General features: G+C 43.9%; 1 protein-coding gene across 5 annotated transcripts in view; it reads left to right on the plus strand.

Annotated features, from left to right (window-relative positions):
- Nucleotides 1-12,911, plus strand: part of tubgcp2 (tubulin gamma complex component 2) — a 52,963-nt gene that overhangs the window by 4,539 nt on the left and 35,513 nt on the right. For all 5 annotated transcript variants that reach the window (XR_015074196.1, XR_015074195.1, XM_085970422.1 and 2 more), the window contains exons 3-9: nucleotides 525-653; nucleotides 3,089-3,265; nucleotides 5,252-5,411; nucleotides 6,993-7,200; nucleotides 8,018-8,217; nucleotides 8,643-8,832; nucleotides 11,006-11,151. Coding sequence is in view for 3 of the 5 variants with exons in the window: in XM_085970422.1 (XP_085826548.1) it covers nucleotides 525-653; nucleotides 3,089-3,265; nucleotides 5,252-5,411; nucleotides 6,993-7,200; nucleotides 8,018-8,217; nucleotides 8,643-8,832; nucleotides 11,006-11,151 (1,210 nt within the window). In the remaining 2 variants the exon portion in view is untranslated. The remainder of the gene's footprint in view (nucleotides 1-524; nucleotides 654-3,088; nucleotides 3,266-5,251; nucleotides 5,412-6,992; nucleotides 7,201-8,017; nucleotides 8,218-8,642; nucleotides 8,833-11,005; nucleotides 11,152-12,911) is intronic.

The following is a 12,911-nucleotide window of genomic DNA, read 5'->3' on the forward strand; positions in this document are numbered from 1 at the left end:
CTTCACTTTCTAGTAACCTGAATTGCTGTATTTAAAATACCTTTTTATTGTTACGATCTGGAACGCACTTCCTGAAAGGGCGGTGGAAGCAGATTCAATAATAACTTTCAAAGGGGGAATTGGATAAATACTTCATGGTTAAAAAAAAAATGCAGGGCTCTGGGGAAAGAGCTGGAGAATGGGACTAATTGGATAGCATGATGGGCCAGATTACCACCTCCTGTGCTGTATCATTCTATGATTCAGATTTGAACACCTGTGTACACTGCTATTGAGTGGAGTCCAGGGAGTTGCTGAACAGAGGCTGTGGATTTTTTGTGGCCGGGGGGAAGGGGAAATTGGATATGGGGTTTTCAGCTGGCTGACTTTGACAAACATGTTTGTGGCTGACTAAGGGCACCATTGGTAGTGGCCTGCGAGAAGGCTGCAGGGCTGATTGAGGGAGAGAGAAAAGAGAACGCTGCTTTGTATACACTGCTTAAAAGCAAATGCATGTTTCATTTTTTTTTTATTATACTTGCTAGGTAAAAATAGCTGAGTTTTCAAGAACTCCAGAAGAATTTCTCAAGAAATACGACGAGCTGAAATCGATAAATGTTCGGAACGTGGATCCATTGGTTTACCTGTTATCAAAACTTACTGAAGATAAAGAGGTTTGAAATATATTTTCAATGTTTCTGAACCTTTTGATGCGATCTTCTATAAAATTGACACGTTTTTATATTATGGGTCAGTCTGCATACTAGCGTTACTTTTATTGAAATGGTTACTGGAATCTTTAATAAGCTTACCTGTGACATTGCTCCAGGGTTTGGAATCCAGTTGTGATTTGTAGCACGGTTCCATTCCGCGCTGTGCACTGGAGCACAGGGAGCTCGGGGTTTCCTTCAGGTAACTGTTAACTTTAAAACAAATTGTTAACGCACCAGAGCAGTAACAAAATCCTGTTTTTTTTTAAATTTTGTTTATGGGATGTGGGCGTCGCTGGCAAGGCCAGCATTTGTTGCCCATCCCTAATTGCCCTTGAGAAACATAGATACATAGAAGATAGGAGCAGGAGTAGGCCATTCGGCCCCTCGAGCCTGCTCCACCATTCACCTCATGGATGCCCAGTTTTGAGCTGCTAGATCTGTTCTGAATCTATCCCATTTAGCACGATGGTAGTGCCATATAACACGATGGAGGGTGTCCTCAGTGTGAAGACGGGACTTCGTCTCCACAATGACTGTGCGGTGGCCACTGTTACCATTACTGTCATGGACAGATGCATCTGTGAGGACGAGGTCAAGTAGGTTTTTCCCTCGTGTTGGTTCTCTCGCCACCTGTCGCAGGCCCAGACTGGCAGCTATGTCCTTCAGGACTTGGCCAGCAGTGGTGCTACCAAGCCACTCTTGGTGATGGACAGTGAAGTCCCTCATCCAGAGTGCATTCTGTGCCCTTGCTACTCTTAGTGCTTCTTCCAAGTGGTGTTCAACATGGCGGAGTACTGATTCATCAGCTGAGGGAGGGCGGTAGATGGTAATCAGCAGGAGGTTTCCTTGCCCTTGCTTGACCTGAAGCCATGAGACTTCCTGGGGTCCGGAGCCAATGTTGTGAACTTCCAGGGCCACTCCTTCTTGACTGTATACCACTGTGCTGCCACCCCTGGTGGGTCTGTCCTGCTGGTGGGACAGGACATACCCAGGGATGTTGATGGAGGAGTTTGGGACATTGGCTGAAAGGTATGATTCTGTGAGTATGACTATGTCAGGCTTGACTAGTCTGTGGGACAGCTCTCCCAACTTTGGCACAAGTCCCCAGATGTTGGTGAGCAGGACTTTGCAGGGTTGACTGGGCTGGGTGTGCCATTGCCGTGTCCGTAGCCGGTGCCGAGGTCGATGCCGGGTGGTCCGTTTTTATTATTTTGTTTCGTAGCAGTTTGTTACAACTGAGTGGCTTGCTAGGCCATTTCAGAGGGCTGTGGGTCACATATAGACCAGACCGGGTAAGGACGGCAGATTTCCTTCCCTAAAGGACATTAGTGAACCAGATGGGTTTTTACGACAATCTGGTAGTTTCACAGTCACCATTACTGATACTAGCTTTTTTATTCCAGATTTATTTAATTAACTGAATTTAAATTCCCTGGTGGGATTTGAACTCACGTCTCTGGATCATTAGTCCAGGCCTCTGGATTACTAGCCCAGTGACATTACCACTATGCTACCGTTCCCTATAAATCCTGGTTTATTCAGTTCCACACAATTTGTTCGTTATTACCAAAGTGCTCCAGAAGATTCCCCCCCTCCTTGCCAAGCAGTGTTCATATTAGTTTAACTAAACACTGCCTGCTAGTCCACATACCTGTTTGAGTGGCAGGGACACTGAACTATGGTGACAAGTGTTCTGACATTTTTTTCTTTCATCAGACTTCTGATCAGAAGGCTATATCTGGGTGAAAAATCATAATCTTCGGAACAAATCTCTTTCTTTTTTTGACATTGTAAGTTCTAGCAGCCTGGTCACAGTCACACAGCCAACAGAGAAAATCCAGTACTTCTTGAACTAATTTAATCAAAGGTGGATTTGCCAAAAATCTATGGGGATTTGCATTTATTTTCTTGCGGTTTGTAGCATCGACATATGGCTCCCTATGACTCACCCAGTTTTACAGATGGTGCTCGTGTAGCATTTGTGGCGCTGTCTCAGCACTGATACTACCCGTACAAAAGCAAGATACTGCGGATGCTAGAAAACGGAAATAAAAACAGAAAATGCTGGAAACACTCAGCAGGTCGGGCAGCATCCGTGGAGAGAGAAACCGAGTTAACGTTTCAGTTCGATGACCTTTTGTCAGAACTGGAAAAGGTTAGAGTCGTAACGGGTTTTAAGCAAGTACAGAGGCAGGGAAAGGAGTGCGGGCTTCTGCTGAAAACAAAATTGATAGACATTTCAGCAATTCAGTTTCATAAAGATGTTGAAGGGCAAGTTGTCTTGCATGTCCTGTTGTTTAACAATTATAGCCATGAAATTGTGAGTTGTAAACATTTTCAATACATATTTAAATGCTGCAAGCATAAAAGCAGATTTACCTTTCATTTTATTGCAGACCCTACAGTACTTGCAGCAGAATGCGAAGGACAGAGCAGAACATTCAGCCAATGTCTTAGCTAGCAGTAGCGCAACATTCAGCGTCCCGTCAACTACTGCCAAGCTCTCGCTACAGGAACTTGAAGAACTGCGAAAACAGCTCGGTAGTGTCACTACCGGCACAAGTTCACAACAGGTACAGAGACTGAACTTCAGTTCTTTTCTTTAATCTATCTTGTTATTGGATGTGCACTCGGGATGCTGTAACCTGCAGGGCTACGGGCCAAGAGCTGGGAAGTGGGATTAGGCTGGATAGCTCTTTGTTGGCCGGCGCGGACACGATGGGCCGAAATGGCCTCCTTCCGTGCTGTAACTTTCTATGTTATTTACAGGATCTTTCATACCTCCAATACAGATGAGTAACAACTAGAGCATTGAGATGTGATGAATCTACTAATTTTGTGCACTTGTAAATTTATTCAATTCATTATTTATAATTTTTTAAAAACATATTAGTTAATATCTCCCTTCACTGCTGTGGATTGGAGAGTTCTGCCAATTGTGGGTACCTCAGATCAGTGCTTCTCCCCCAATTATAAGCCCCATCTATTTGTTAAAATAATTTACAACAGAGGTTTATGCAAGATATTTTTCTCTAAATATGTAAACAGACGCTAGTCTACTCCGCTTAATTCAAATTGTGATAATTCACCGTTTTAAAGAATGAATTTTCCAGTTTGCATTATTTACATTGATTAATTCAAATTGTTAAATTATTAAAAACTTTCGAGTGCAAAAACTGACTGAATTACACTCCACCTCGCGCCCCCCCCCCCCCCCCCCCTCGGTTTTCACCCTCCTTTACCATAGGTGCTGACTCTTGCTGTGGTTCCATGGAGGCCAGTGGCTCTCTGGTATTTTGAAAGAGAAAGAAAGACTTGCATTTATACAGCGCCTTTCACCACCTCAGGACGTCCCAAAGCGCTTTACAGCCAGTGAAGAACATAAGAACATAAGAAATAGGAGCAGGAGTAGGCCAATCGGCCCCTCGAGCCTGCTCCGCCATTCAATAAGATCATGGCTGATCTGATCCTAACCGCCAATCTACTATCACTGAACCATCTCCTGAATCTAACAGAATTAGACACACAAAATAGGAGCAGGATCAGGCTACATGGCCCCTGGGCCCGCTGCGCTACCCACAGGGCCATGACCGATCCGAACCTAGACTCATGTCCAAATTCCTGCCCGTTCCCCATAACCCTTTATTCCCTTTACTTCTAGGAAACTGTCTATTTCTGTTTTAAATTTATGTAATGATGTAGCTTCTACAGCTTTTTGGGGCAGCATATTCCATGGACCTACCACCCTCTGAGTGAAGTAGTTCCTCCTCATCTCAGTTTTGAAAGAGCAGCCCCTTATTCTAAGACTATGCCCCCTAGTTCTAGTTTCACCCATCATCGGGAACATCCTCCCCGCACCCACCCGATCCAACCCCTTCACAATCTTATATGTTTCAATAAGATCGCCTCTCATTCTTCTGAACTCCAATGAGTAGAGTCCCAATCTACTCAACCTCTCCTCATATGTCCATCCCCTCATCCCCAGTACTTTTGAAGTGTAGTCACTGTTGTAATGTAGGAAACGTGGCAGCCAATTTGCGCACAGCAAGCTCCCACAAGCAGCCATGTCCAAGTAGCTGATTCTCAGGTGAGCCTGGATGATATGTCGGCAGGTTATTTACTGTGGGTGGCATCACAGTTAAACCTCTGATCCGGCCATCACCCCAACGTCCACGTGTGCTTTCCAACAGAGATCGTTGTGAACAGGAGCGGGAACATTGGTTAATATTCGAGGCATTTTGGAGCGAGATGAAAGTTGTTTCCCCATGACTAAGGAAGTAAAAAATCCCCATCATTGTTACAGAAGCCCCTCCAAAAAAAACTGAACGCAGAATATTTTCGATCTGATTTTAAAAACTGAAGAATCATTTATTTAATAGTAACTAAAATATTGCTTAACACAATATGAAGAAGAATTTGTAGTACATTCAGAAGTTTTGATGTCTCATTTATGACATTCCTTAGTTATGTTAATCTGTAATCATTTAATTTATCTGGTTAAAGTGTTGTGCTTATGGTCTATGGAGTCATTTTTCATATTTTTAAATTTTTATTTCTAGCCACTTGAAGTAGTCCGAAAGCTCCTTCGTGACAAGCACAACAAGAGAAATCCAGGGCTGATTATCCCACATTTCCCACCATGGGTATATGAGAGGCCAGCTCTTCTGGGGGACTTTATAAACAGCTCCAGTCCAATCACTGAGACTGTAGTATCTATAGGTATGTAGAATATACATCATTGGATTTTTTTTTTTGATTATTATGAGTCTCATTCAACACTGAATTGAGTATGGAAATGAGAAGTGCTATTTTATCAGATACTGTCTGTGTATTCTTGGATTATTCATTACTAAGCTTATTTAACTTACTGGCATCAACACACTATAGGAAAAATCATGCTTGCCCTTGTGTAATGTTGTACTGCAACCATTCGTGCATATTCTGACTTCTTCACCTCAAATTCCACCAACCGTCAATACTTCACCCTACTGTAATAAAGCGCTAAACGCTCTCTTCAAACATGACTCAAATTTCAAAGGACATGTACCATTGTTTGTTTTTTTTTTAAACTGTTCAAGAAGGCGAAATACAAAAATTCCACGCCCGCACCATTGCGCTTCACTGAAATCCTGTGACAATACTGTTTTGCACTTAAAAAAAAATCTTTGTATATTTGTTTCCCGCAGCAATAATGATGCAATTGTCAATCCTTTGGTTTAGGTGTTATTGTCCATTAACTGCACACAGTGCTTTGGGTGTCAGCGTTTGCCATGACATTTGCTGGGGGGGGGGGGGGAAATACCCCATGGGGCATCGCAACAGCCTGGGGTGATTTTCAGGGTGGTAATCCCATCTTGGGAGGGCTATGGTAGGAGGCACTGTATATTTTGTTGTTGTGGTTTATATCATCCAAAGTCTTGAAGCACTGCCTTGCAATCAATCCTATCTATCCATGATTTAGGGTGTAGGCATATTTTAATTTTTTATATATAAAGTTTTTTTAATTCAGTATGTTGTTTGTAGAGATGTCAAACTATTTGTTCTGTTATTAAAATTAAAAAGGATTGTAGGTACAGGAAACTCTTTTTATCCGGCACCGACGGGACGGGAGTGGTACCGGTTTATCAAAAAGTCCGGATTACAGAGGTATAGTTAAAAGGTACGAGAGCCCCGTACACGGCCACAGATCCAGGCTTCCCTGTTGCTTAGCAACAGGTGCAAGAACCCCGGCCACAGACCAAGCGTCCCTGTTGCTTAGCAACAGGTGCAGGAACCCCGATTACACAGCCACAGATCCAGGAACGGCCACTAATATGAAGTCAAACTTACCTGAACCTACTCCCTGAATTTTGCCGGTTAACAGAGATTTCCGGTTATTTAGGTGCCGGTAAATCGAGAGTTTCCTGTAATGCAAAGATGTGCTCTGTTCATATCTTGATATAACTATAACCAATTTCCTCCAGATGAAAACATACTCCAAGCAGAGCTCTAATATGCTGAAGAAATTTCACATTTATGCTGTCTAGTTGAAATCTCTGACTAAGCATGACATATTCCTAAATCGTCTTTTTGCAATATCTTGCTGACTAAATATGGTAAATCTATTGCTAAATTTCACTGATATATCCTAGTTTAGAAATCCATTCCCCGTTCATACAAAATGTTTTTAATGATTTTTGCTTTTCAGATTGAAATATTTTGTGAATGGTTTTGCTAAGGTGTAATCATGCAGATTAACTGTTTTTAAGATGCAACTTGTAGAAAATTGATTCAGAATATCAAACCTCTCCTCTCCATTAGGAACTGTCGCACTTGCCACGCAAGAGCAAATGATAGTTGAAGACTTGCTGTACGTTTTGATTGGAGTGGATGGGAAATACATCACAGCTCAACCATTGATGGGGCGACAGAGTCGATCCTTTGCAGTTGACCCTACATTGGACATGTCTGTGAAAGAACTTGTAAATAGGATCCTTCCGATAGCAGCAAGCTACTCCTCTGTCACCAGGTGGGCAACCTCAGAGGTGTCAGAGACCTAATATTAACATGGCTTCTTTCTGCTCCTGAAATGTTTGAGTTTTTACTGGATGTGGATTTGCGTACAGGAGCAAGGAAGTCTTGCTGCAGTTGTACAGGGCCTTGGTGAGACCACACCTTGAGTATTGTGTGCAGTTTTGGTCGCCTTATCTGAGGAAGGATGTTCTTGCCATGGAGAGAGTGCAGCGAAGATTCACCAGACTGATACCTGGGATGGCAGGAATGACGTATGAGGAGAGATTGGGTCGATTGGGCTTATACTCGCTGGAGTTTAGAAGAATGAAAGGGAATCTCATTGAAACGTATAAAATTCTAACAGGACTAAACAGACTAGATGCAGGGAGGATGTTCCCGGTGGCGGGGGAGTCCAGAACCAGGGGTCACAGTCTAAGGATAAGGGGTAAGCCATTTAGGACGGAGATGAGGAGGAATTTCTTCACCCAGAGAGTGGTGAACCTGTGGAATTTTCTGCCACACAGGACAGTTGAGGCCAATTCATTAAATATATTCAAGAAGGAGTTAGATATATTTCTTAAGGCTAAAGGGATCAAGGGATATGGGGAGAAAGCAGGGACAGGGTACTGAGTTTGGATGATCAGCCATGATCTCATTAACTGGCGGAGCGGGCTCGAGGGGCCGAATGGTCTACTCCTGCTCCTATCTTCTATGTACCTGACTGTCACGGCCTCTAGACTGACTTGAGGGACTGTGACATGCTAGACCGTGGTGGAAATAAGTATGTGAATATTTGTTTCGAACTTTAATAATTCTGCTTTGTGTCTGCTCAGGTTCATTGAAGATAAGTCCTCCTTTGAGCACGGTCAGGTAAACCATGCTTTGGCTGCAGCAATGCGGACGCTCGTGAAGGAGTACATGATCCTCGTGACACAACTGGAGCACTTACAGCGACAAGGGCTGCTCTCATTACAGAAACTTTGGTTTTATGTTCAACCAACCATTCGAACAATGGAGATTTTGGCTTCAATAGGTATTGTTTTGTGTTACACCTGTCTGTATTTTTTAAATAGCTGGCTTAATTGTAATTCCCATGTAAAGATAAGGTTCAAAAATCTTGGAAGAAAAATAAGGACAAAGTTCACCCATGCAGATTGGCCTGTTTTTGAAAAAAAAATCACTGCCAAAGCAGCAACTATAAATAGAAAATTACTCCTACATGCTAAAATATTTATAATTGGAAGGAATCTTTGAGTAATGTTTACTGTAAACAAGTCTTGGTTGAAGCATGGAAACTTTTAATAGCTGATCACTACAATATACATAGCCAACAAGATTTTTATTTTCTGGCATCAAACAACTGCAATAAGTAATTTTTGCAAAAGAAATGATAGCCAAACAAATATAATTAGTAACTGATTGAGCAGGACATTATTCCTCTTCTGTGTTTTGTATCAGCTACTTCTGTGGAGAAAGGAGAATGCATGGGAGGATCGACGCTAAGTGTGCTCCATGATCGGACTTTTAACTACACAGGTGACAGTCAGGCACAAGAGCTGTGTCTCTACCTGACTAAAGCAGCAAGTGTTCCTTACTTTGAAATTTTAGAGAAGTGGATCTACAGGGGAATCATACAAGATCCTTACAGGTATAAGGTTACCCACTGGAAAGGCAGCTGGTTATTTTAACATAGTATTTAATCTGTTGAGTACTGAGACTCACTCTTCTTCCCTATCCTTCCCCACTGGCACCATTCTCCTCCCCTTGTCCCCCTCCTGGGCTCTGCAGTTCATGGAGTCATTCTTCCCCAACTTCGTCACTCCTGCTGGATGCTGTTGTTACTCCAGGAGATTAAGGCCGCGAATTTGCCGGCACTCAGAGGGCGGGTTTGGAGTCGGGTCCGCTGTCAAAATAGCAAAGGTTGACAGCGGGTAGGAAATCCGTTGTCGACCCGCCTCCACGCGAGTCTCCCAGGTGTCGGGTCTGTCAGCGGAGAACTGACCCGACGCCAAGCGGCGGGGGCTACAATTGAGCTTGTTAAATGGCTTGTTAAGAGCCAATTTAATACTATTTTGAGGCTTCCTTGCAATTCTCCCCCACGGGTTACTAGGTGTTTGGGGAACACGCTAGCTCAAGCTGGCGTGATTTGAGAGCTCTGATGTTTGTGAAAAGCTGACCGCTGCGGAAGTGGTGTCAAGGATGCTATGTTGCAGATGGTGACTTTCAGAGCGCAGAAAATGTTGGTTACTGCATTTTTAATACATATAGAGATTTCTTTAGCTTACAAGTTTTTAGATCCAGCTGTATGTCCAGTGCCACCTCTTTGGGAGAACCTCTCTCACCATTGACAGATCACTTCTGTCATCTCACCTGCAGCTGCCATCTTTTGCAGCAACATCGATGCCCTTGGAAAAAATCAGACCTTGGTCCTCAGAATCCCACCAAGATCAGCCCCAACACCAGCATCACCAGGCACACCAACAGCAACAACAATAACACCAGCCTTCTCCGCAATCAACTAATGCTGCACAGGACACAGGGCATCAGCACCCGACAGCAGTGCTGCCCGGGATGCCAGCGTTGGCATCACCATGGCCAGATTTACTTCACTTGATACTGTACACCCTGGATGCCATATGATGCACCAAGTTGGCACCACCACACACTAACATCATAAAGTATCTCTTGAGTGTGCATGGAATGGCTTGGACATTAATCAGTAAGACACTTCTCAAGGTGTGCTCAGATCTGTCCAATAAGGGGCAGTTTTGAAAAGTAGATTTCACTGTATGACAGCACATTACTAGAAATTTCACATGGACATTGGCTAAACCTCTCAAGTGCATACCCTTGTGTGTTGTTAGTTGGCATGCTTGCATTCTGATGAGGGTGGATGTGAGGGGTGGCTAGTGAAATGGGGAAGTGAAAAAATAGAGTGGGTTGGGTGGCGGTGCAAGGTAAGTTGGTGTGAGTAAGGATGTGCAGGAGAAGGGTAGGGAAGGCAGAGTGATGGAGATGTGTTGAATGGCACAGCAGGGTGAGGTTGGGTGTGGATTTGCAGTAACATTTCGTGATCCACTGAGACCATTGAAAGGTTTGCGCCACTGCAGCCAGGGACCCCTGACGACATCCCTGCTTGTGCCCTCCTGTGCATTGTGCAAACAGGCTGCGTTGGTGTCCTGGGGAGGTCTCTTCCACCCTTGGAAGGGAAGAGAACCTCCCTGCGTGCTGTGACTCCCTCCATAAGCATATGGCGGGAGTCATTGGAGAGCCCAGGTGCAAGTGTCCACCTTTGTGCAGTGCTTGTCAGTGTTTGTGGCACCTCAGTGCTGTCAAACACTGACAGAACAACTGTCAAACTCCATTGGACATGGTCCCTTTAAGGAAACCGGCTGATGCCGTGTCATCAAATGATGTCATCAGACCCGTTTCCTGTTAATTGGCCAGGAAGCCCGGGCTTAACCAGGCCAATCAAGGGAAAATCCCCTTTACAGAGCAGCTGCAGCCGGGTTCGTGACTGGAACCCGTAAACCAGCTCACACGCCACCATCCAGCCTCCGCTGGGAAACTCGCAGCCTAAATGTTGCTGTGTGGTGTGACCTGGAATTCTGGATCTTGTGATCTGGAAGTGTTGAGCTTAACTCTTTTTCAGAGAGGTAACAGGTTATGCTGTTTGTATATTGCAGATAATGCTGTGTAAAGGAAAATCTATTCATCTGCTTTGCTTGGAATATTTGAATTACTTTGACGAGAAGTATTTTGCATCATAAGATTAACAAGGTCATTTTATTGTAAAAATAAACGTTCTTTGTGTTGTACAGTGAGTTCATGGTGGAGGAACATGAACTTCAAAAGGAGAAAATTCAGGAGGATTACAATGACAAGTACTGGGATCAGAGGTACACTATCACCCAGCACAGAATCCCTTCGTTTCTGCAGAAGCTGGCTGATAAGATACTCAGTACAGGTAATACAATACTTTGTGGACTCTTTCCATTATCTATTTGTCCCTTCATATCATGTGGTCACCCTATAATCTGTTTAAATTGCAATTAAATATATATCTTTCTCTAATGTTGAAGTGAATTGATTTGTTTTTTATTAAAATATACTAAATTAAACCAGCTTTCCTAGTACAGGAAACTCTTCAGTATCCGGTACCGACGGGACCGGGATGGTGCCGGTTGATTAAAAATTCCGGATGACGGAGAGGGTTATATACTGAGGCTATTTTTAACAAACAAACATTTAAAAAATCAAGAAATGTGCAGTATACAGTAATTAGGTACTCACCTACAGAATGTTGTGTTAAATGGATGGTGGAAGATGCTTGATTAAGTACAGTACTGCCAGTTGAGGGTAATCCATAACTCTTTAATTACTTCGTGAGGTGTTCGGACTTTAACAGCGCCAAGAAGCCGAGTAGTGGCAGTTTGGAGAACTACCCCCACTGACTACATAGAAACATAGAAAATAGGAGCAGGAGTAGGCCATTCGGCCCTTCGAGCCTGCTCCGCCATTCAATGAGATCATGGCTGATCATCCAAATTCAGTACCCTGTCCCTACTTTCTCCCCATATCCCTTGATCCCTTTAGCCTTAAGAAATATATCCAACTCTTTCTTGAATATATTTAATGAACTGGCCTCCACCGCCCTCTGTGGCAGAGAATTCCACAGGTTCACCACTCTCTGGGTGAAGAAATTCCTCCTCATTTCAGTCCTAAATGGCTTACCCCTTATCCTTAAACTATGACCCCTGGTTCTGGACTCCCCGGCCATCAGAAACATCCTTCCTGCATCTAGTCTGTCCAGGCCTGACAGAATTTTATAGGTTTCGATGAGATCCCCTCTCAATCTTCTAAACTCCAGTGAGTATAAGCCCAATCGACACAATCTCTCCTCATACGTCATTCCTGCCATCCCAGGTATCAGTCTGGTGAATCTTCGCTGCACTCCTTCCATGGCAAGAACGTCCTTCCTCAGGTAAGGCGACCAAAACTGCACACAATACTCAAGGTGCGGTCTCACCAAGGCCCTGTACAACTGTAGCAAGACATCCTTGTTCCTGTACTCGAACCCTCTTGCTACGAAGGCCAACATACCATTTGCCTTCTTAACCGCCTGCTGCACCTGCATGCTTACCTTCAGCGACTGGTGCACAAGAACACCCAGGTCTCTTTGCACTTCCCCTTCTCCCAATCTATTGCCATTCAAATAATCTGCCTTCCTGTTTTTGCCACCAAAGTGGATAACCTCACATTTATCCACATTATAGTGCATTTGCCATGTTTCTGCCCAATCACCCAACCTGTCCAAATCATCCTGGAGTGTCACGACATCCTCCTCACAGCTCACCCTCCCACCCAGCTTTGTGTCGTCTGCAAATTTGGAGATATTACATCCAATTCCCTCGTCCAGATCATTAATATATATTGTGAACAGCTAGGGTCCTAGGACCGATCCTTGCGGTACTCCACTAGTCACTGCCTGCCACTCGGAAAACGACCCGTTTATTCCAACTCTTTGCTTTCTGTCCGCCAACCAGTTCTCTATCCAAGTCAATACCTTGCCTCCAATCCCATGTGCCCTAATTTTGCACGCTACTCTCTTATGTGGGACCTTATCGAAAGCCTTCTGAAAGTCCAAATACACCACATCCACTGGTTCTCCCTTATCTATTTTACCAGTTACATCCTCAAAAAATTCCCGTAGATTAGTCAAGCATG

The sequence above is a fragment of the Somniosus microcephalus genome, chromosome 29 (genome assembly GCF_052327205.1).
Source record: "Somniosus microcephalus isolate GS21.2 chromosome 29, FLI_Smic_1.0, whole genome shotgun sequence".
NCBI classification, from domain to species: domain Eukaryota; kingdom Metazoa; phylum Chordata; class Chondrichthyes; order Squaliformes; family Somniosidae; genus Somniosus; species Somniosus microcephalus.